This window comes from Podarcis cretensis (assembly GCF_951804945.1).
Source record: "Podarcis cretensis genome assembly, chromosome: 2".
NCBI lineage: Eukaryota > Metazoa > Chordata > Lepidosauria > Squamata > Lacertidae > Podarcis > Podarcis cretensis.
The window spans coordinates 112677264-112684956 of record NC_137171.1 but is presented as its reverse complement, the minus strand read 5'-3'; the positions used below and the strand labels follow the sequence as shown (position 1 = coordinate 112684956).

Here is a 7693-nt window from a genome sequence, read left to right as displayed (position 1 = left end):
AGGGGGAGGCAAACTAAGGCCCGGGGGCCGGGTGTGGCCCAATCGCCTTCTAAATCCAGCCTGCAGACGGTCTGGGAATCAGCATGTTTTTACATGAGCAGAATGTGTGCTTTTATTTAAAATGCATCTCTGGGTTATTTGTGGGGCACAGGAATTCGTTCATTATTATTTTTCTTCAAAATATAGTCCGGCCCACCACATGGTCTGAGGGACGGTGGACCAGCCCATGGCTGAAAAAGGTTGCTGACCCCTGCTTTATGATAATCCAAAATCTTTTACCCCTCCATTGTGTCCAAAATTCACCATTAAACTACAAGTGATATTCCAAGCCTACTAATGATTTTAACTGTTTACAAAGGTTTTTAAGTGAAGTTATAAAATTTCAACATTCCTTATTAAAATTTTGATCTACCAAGCAAATCAGGGACAGATGCGTATTCCTGTATTGCGGTGGGTTGGACCAGATGATCCTCAGGGCCCTTCTACCTCTGTTGTTGTTGTTATATTAGCCAGAGTTCTTGGTGTGCTTTTTTCTTGGTTGTTGTTGTTGTTATTTAGTCATTTAGTCGTGTCCGACTCTTCGTGACCCCATGGACCGGAGCACGCCAGGCACTGCCTCCCGCAGTTTGGTCAAACTCATGCTGGTAGCTTCGAGAGCACTGTCCAACCATCTCGTCCTCTGTTGTTCCCTTCTCCTTGTGCCCTCCATCTTTCCCAACATCCAGGGAGTCTTCTCTTCACATGAGGTGGCCAAAGTATTGGAGCCTCAGCTTCAGGATCTGTCCATCCAGTGAGCACTCAGGGCTGATTTCCTTCAGAATGGAGAGGTTTGTTCTTCTTGCAGTCCATGGGACTCTCAAGAGTCTCCTCCAGCACCATATTAAAGCATCCATGACAGAACCCTTGTCTACTTCTGTGTGTTCACGTTGACCCCAGTATACCACCAACAACAACACCACCTGTCCATGTGTGCCTGTGTGCAGATGTCGCGCTGCATAGATTTATAAAAGTCACTGGCCACTTTGTGTATTTATTTCCCCCCCTTTCTGTTTTTTTATAAATCTTGATGAAGTATTCAACACATATTTACACAACCATTTGCCATATTACAGTTTATGCACGAACGCTACACAAGAAAAAGAAAAATACAACAAAAAATTTAAAAAGGAAATAAAAAATGAAAGTAAGAAGGATAATATAAACTTCTGATTGTTCTCAAAAAACTAAGTCTCATTTGTTGGTTTTTTCACACTATCATATTATTATACTTTGTTTCCTTAATTTCCTTCAGAGAAATGTTTTTTAGTTTGTTGTCTATACATGACAAGAATCATTTAAGGTCTGCCAGGAGGTTTTTGCTATCATAATAGGTTTTCAAATATTCTTTAAATACTATCCATTCTTTATTCACCTTCTGCGCTGGCCTCTTTGTGTACTTCAAAGACCAGGGCAGGATGTGTGCAGTGCCAGATTTACATATAAGCTAAACAAGTTATAGCTTAGGGCTCCACTCTCTTGGAGGCCCAAAAAAATTTAAAGGAAAAAAAACCTGGATGTACATTTCCAAAATATAAAAAACAAATAAAATAAAACCTACATACAGCAACAGTGTTTTGTGTTGTTTAGGCTCCTATGATGCAAGTAATGGGCCCCGCCTGCTACCTAAAATGTCACTATCACTATTAATATACTTCTTCTTAATTGTATTTCACTATTAATATACTTGAGGGACATGGGTGATGTTGTGGGTTAAACCACAGAGCCTAGGGCTTGCAGATCAGAAGGTCAGTGGTTCGAATCCCCGCGACGTGGTGAGCTCCCGTTGCTCGGTCTCTGCTCCTGCTAACCTAGCAGTTCGAAAGCACGCCAGTGCAAGTAGATAAATAGGTAACGCTCCAGCGGGAAGGTAAACGGTGTTTCCGTGCGCTGCTCTGTTTCGCCAGAAGCGGCTTAGTCATGCTGGCCACATGACCCAGAAGCTGTACGCCGGCTCCCTTGGCCAATAAAGCGAGATGAGCGCCGCAACCCCAGAGTCGTCCGCAACTGGACCTAACGGTCAGGGGTCCCTTTACTTTTACCTATTAATATACGTCTTCTTAATCATATTTCAGTTCAACAACCACTTTGATAAAATACATATTTTGATATGCGCAAGTGGCTTTAGATACCTATCAGGTCCATAAATTACCATATAGCATACATTCAACACAAGAAACAGTGACAATTCGTTGTTGACAAAGGACAGCTGGACATATAAATGGCCCCATTACCTTCAGTAGCTTAGGACCTCATCAAACCTCAATCCGGCCTTGGATGTGTGCATCCATATAGGCAGCGAGCTATTAAATGAGGAAAGGGCACTGGCGCGCTTGTTTGTTTTCAGTCTATATCGCTCTGCTCTTTGCAAATTACGCAATCCTGCTCTTTTCACTCTCTCTCTCTCTTTGCGTGCCATTGCCTCACATTTCCTCCCGGGCGCTCAGCCAGCTCTGCACTTTGGAAGGTCTGGATTTTCCAGGCTGAGCTGTCTGCCGAGCATCAGGCTGCCTCGGCCAATCGGGTGGCGGCGGGGGCGTGGCCTCTGCCATTCATAAAAGCTCCTGCCCGGCGGGCGCCTAAGTCAATCTGACAAAAAGTCGCTTCGCTCTGCGCTCGCTCTCGCTGCATGAATACCTTGTACGGCGCGACTGCGACGATGTGCTACGCTTGCACGCCAGCTCTGCCCGCCCTTAAGATGGCCCCCGGCCCCGGCAGGCCTGAGCCCACTGGGCCCCAATACTTCACTTTCGATCCTCTCCCGGAAGCCGGCGAAAGCCCGGCTCCCAGGAACCTCTCCAAATCGAACAGGATCAAGAAGCGATCCCGGAGGGTGCTTTATCCCCGAGTGGTAAGTGAACGCACCCACGCCCAGCAGGGGAGCTCGGATTCCTGGGTTCATCTGGAAGGGGGAGGGGGTTTTCCTGAGGGGCAGAGAAACGGGACCCCTCTTAACAGCGCGATCCTATGCACATTTACTCAAGAAGTAAGCCTACTGAGTTCAGTGGGACCTTTTCCCCCGAGTAAGAGAGCGCAGGGTGGCAGCTTTGGGGGAGATCAGCAGATTCTCCCAATCCAGGTTTCTAATAAGAAGGAAGGAGGGAAGGAAGAGGAGCTAAATAAGGTTTTGCAAGCACCCTACATTTAAAGAACACCCCCTGAGAATTCTGGGAACTTTAGTTTGCCCCTCACAGAGCTACAATTCCCAGCACACTTTTTTTAAAAAAACAACAACACAGTTCGCAGGATTCTTTGTGTAGAGGCAGAATGTGTTTTCTGTGTATGGTGCGTGTTTCATAATATCCAGTCCTAGTTCCCCCCCCTTTACTGGCAGGCTTCCTGAGCTTTGCCAAAAGTTGCACGGCTGACTAAAACCCCCCACAGGCAAAACTTTCCCTATCCTTGCATCTATCTGCAAGGTAAGGTGGCAAGCTCTTGAATTTACGTCATGCATCTGCCAGGAACGCATGAGCTTTGCCAAAAAAAGGGGGGCGGGCAGTGGATGAAGGGGAAAAACCCAAAGAGCTTTGCCAGCAGGGAAGATGGCAATCCAGTCAACATGCTGAAACAGGTACAGAGGCAGGATCTGTTCACAGATAAACATCCCATGTTACCTGCTTCAACATGTTGTAGGATCCTCCCCTCCCCACTGAATCAATGGGGAGAGAGTTCCCTCTCCTCCATAAGGTTTGGTAGCAAGGACTCTCCCTAGTGGAGCAGAGCCAAGATTTGTTTTGGGTCCCCCCCCCCCTTGAATTTTGATCTGAGGAAGGGTGGTTGTGAATTGGTTGGTGGAGCTAAGTAACCGCGTAGGTGAGATTAGGAGGGGTGTATTTTGAAAAATGCATTGCAACATGCTGACAGCAGAGGGAAATCACTGGTGAGTTTGGTGCAGGGCAGTGGGAAACAGCATTGCATTCTGGGAAAAGGTCCGCCCTGCAACTGGATTTCTAGGCCAGCTGAAAGGGATTCTGGGAAACACGCATAACTGTGAATGCGAATCTGGGATCATTCTTGTGTTTCTAACTGCCTGCTCTTCCTCTCTTTACAGGTAAAGCGCTACTATCCCGCCGAAGAGCGCAGCTACGTCAAACACCTTTTCGTTATCCTTCTCACTATCATCTTCTTCCAAGTCTACAGTGCTGAAGAAGAATTCTCTGTCGTGGACGCCTCCCAGAATGCGGAGGAAAACGTCTCTGTCTGCTCCACAGAGATGAGGGGATTCCAGGAGGAGAACTTCCTTGAGCAGCTCATCGTGGCATCCTTTGAAATCGAAGAGGCAGCCAACAGCACCGGTTGGGACTGGGGAGATTGGGAGGCAGCCGAATCTGCCATCGACATCACCCAGTTTTTGGAGCAGAGGCCAGCTGCTTTCTGAAGGCCCCCAAGGGGGAGAGAACTGTGAGGGGGGAGCCCAGGCTGAAGTGCTCACATCTGGCTTGAGAAAAAGCAGAATTCAAGCCACGAATGAGTTAAATGCCGTTTGAAACACAGCCAGCTCCTTCTGGCGTTCCGGAGCAATTTTGCTCCAAACCAAGCAAGACTGACGTCAAAAGAAACTTGAACCAACACTACATTTTGAACGGAAAGGGGAAGGTTTTGTGTTTTTATTTAATGTTATTTTATTTCTGCAGCGGATCAGACATCTGGCAGGCAGAGTGAAGGATGTTAATTTAATATTTATTTAATTAATAATAATTATTAATAATAATTATGTATAAATTAATGTGTTTAATTTAAACTGACTTAATTTAAATCTGCGTGAAACTGGGAGTTTGCAAGTGAAAATGCTGGCTTACACCGTTGGGCTGAAATAAAAACACACACAACTTGTCATGTACGTCTTTCTCTGTCGTGGCCGGACATAATCGTATTAGAGCTTAAGTGGGGAAATATTTTAAAAAATTATGAAGATTAAAGTAGGGTTAGGAACATTGGAGGATGGTGCTATGATGTTCTTAGCTGGTTTGGTGGGGAAATTATTAGTGTGACAGCTCTGAGATTACAGAAAATCAGATAGGTAACAACCCGCCCACAAGCTATGACATTTTCTGAGGCTGATGGGGGAAAAACAAGCCACAGCAATTCTGGCTCACTGACAGAGAAGGACACGGTGAAAAGGAAAAGCAAAGGCATCCTAGGAGACTTGACTTAAAATTTATTCTGCTCCAGATATTAGCCAGCAGTGTTTGCTTACTGTGTAAGCATGCTCTCAAAAGCAACAACCACTTCCACAACAGCATTTCTGAAATTGCAGTAGATTTCTTTTGTGAATTGCACTTGTGCGTGTCCACGCTATTGCAGATGAATTGTCTGAACTCTGTATGTTCTGTGAACAAAAGTGAATAAATGTTTTACATGAGACACACTTTTATTTTTGGTCTGACTGACACTTTTGTCAAAGTGTTGTGGGAGGAGAATAGCCTAGTCAGCTGGGAGATATAATAGAAAAATAAAACAGATGACTGCAAAGAGGGGCTTCTGGATGAAGAACATTTGCTGGCAGTTCCAGTTTCAATCCTCAACATCTCTGGGTAGTGTTGGGAGACATCCCTCTCTGAAAACCCAGATAACTGCTGCCAGTCCGTGTAGACAACACTGAGCTAAATGGACCAGCTCAGCATATTGCAATTTCCTTGCTTCAGAAGGGAATTAAAGGTCTTCAAAACCCTGGTCAAGCGCTATAGCCTAGCAGTACTTCCCTGTTACTACATAGGTGTGAGTGATAAGCACCAAGATGGGAGATTTTGGGTGGTATCCAATGCACTTGTTCTGTCACTGCAAAGACCTTTAGCTGCTCAGTGGGACTCCCCCACTCCTTTCCCCCAAATTGTTCCAGAGCAGGCATAGGCAAACTTGGCCCTCCAGATGTTTTAGGACTACAATTCCCATCATCTCTGACCACTGGTCCTGTTAGCTAGGGAGCATGGGAGTTGTAGTCCCAAAACATCTGGAGGGCCAAGTTTGCCTATGCCTGCTCCAGAGGGTTGGGGAGCGGGGAAATCATTAACTGATTTGGGAGGGGCACAGGAAGAAGTCAAAGAGGGGACGTTCAATTGCACAGTTAAAAGTTATTGTGCTGATCAAGAGGGTGTGTTGAATTCCAGTCTCTGCTTCCATAGGCAGTAGCATCGGTAATGCTACCCAGAATTGTGCTAGATCATTTCTTATTTTTAGGAGTAGCTGAATGAACCCAAGAAGAAGAAGAGTTTGGATTTGATATCCCGCTTTATCACTACCCTAAGGAGTCTAAAAGCAGTGGACAATCTCCTTTTCCCTTCCTCCCCCACAACAAACACTCTGTGAAGTGAGTATGGCTGAGAGACTTCAGAGAAGTGTGACCACCCAGCAGCTGCATGTGGAGGAGCGGAGATGCGAACCCGGTTCACCAGATTACGAGTCCACTGCTCTTAACCACTATACCACACTGGCTCTTACAAGAAACGGCCAAGAAAGGCTCCAATAACAAACCCAGTTAAATATAAGGTTCACGGCCAACTAGCTCTTACATACTGTATACTCTATCAGGAGCAAACGAGAGGCTGTGGTCAAGTTGTGTGCAGAGTAGAGGACTCTGGGTGACGTACGCAACAAAGTCAAGCCGTATCCTTCAAGGAGAAGCAAAATCCGGGGAGCTTGTTACCAATCTGACCATGGATATACTTAGGGTGTACCTCCAGGCTGGCGCCATTTTGCAGGAGGAATTCAAGCACATGCCATAACTTTAGGTTTGCACTGTTAATGTGGGTTAAAATGCTCTGTCAGTCTAGTGGGGGTGGGGGTGGGGAATTCCACTTGCCGGGGGCGGGGTGTCTGTTTGCAGGTTGGAAAGTTACAAGGAAACGTGTTGAAAAGTGTGTGTGGGGGGGGGGTGAATGAACGATTAACAGGTAGACATGCAAACATCCTGAGAGCAAATCAGCAGGACCGCTCCTTGCATATAACTTCCCCATAACCAATCAGGATGAATGCTCAATAAAGGCCAGATATAAATCAAATTCGCACCATACATTTAAAGCACTATAATACCACTATAAACAATAGTGGGTTCCCCCCAGAGAATTCTAGGAGCTGCAGTTAATGGTGTTGACTGTTATTTAGAAGACCCCTGTTCCCTTCAGAGAGCCACAATTCCTAGAATGGTCTAGGAACGTCTAGTTTATCGTGGAAACCCTTGCCAGTCTAGGCTTTTGGGGACACCCACTTCCCATAAACTATTGTCTAAACTGGCAGGCCTGTCGGTATATGGATATATGTGGATTTAGGGTGCTAGGCTGTCGCTCAGAGGTCCCCTGAGCTGCCCACAGCTTCAGTGTCACTCGTGGGGAAACCAAGATGACGGAGTGGTGAAGCACCCATTTCAAAAAGGTCATATTTACCATGCTCTTGCTTCGGGGAGGTAATGACCCAACAGCCTGTTTTATCCTCTCATCCATCTTGTGAGGCAGAATAAGCTCACTGACTGGCTGAAGGTCAATCCGTAAGCTTCATGAGTGGGTGGGGATTTTTTTATTATTTTTACCAGGGTGTCCCTGGTCCTAATCTGACATTTAACCACGACACCCTGCTGGCTCATCCAGCCCGTTGTTGTTTTTTATCAGTTGAGCAAAAACTATGGGGAAATAATACTTGATTCATATTTCTGGTGACTTGAGAG

At 45.9% G+C, this 7693-nt stretch overlaps 1 protein-coding gene across 1 annotated transcript; it reads left to right on the top strand.

Annotated features, from left to right (window-relative positions):
• The first annotated feature begins 2618 nt into the window (after positions 1-2618).
• On the top strand, positions 2619-5405 carry IER3 (immediate early response 3). Its single transcript, XM_079967737.1, has 2 exons — positions 2619-2887; positions 4088-5405. The coding sequence occupies exons 1-2, from the start codon at positions 2666-2668 to the stop codon at positions 4412-4414; spliced, it is 549 nt and encodes a 182-aa protein (XP_079823863.1). The 5' UTR covers positions 2619-2665; the 3' UTR covers positions 4415-5405.
• Positions 5406-7693: the final 2288 nt, after the last annotated feature.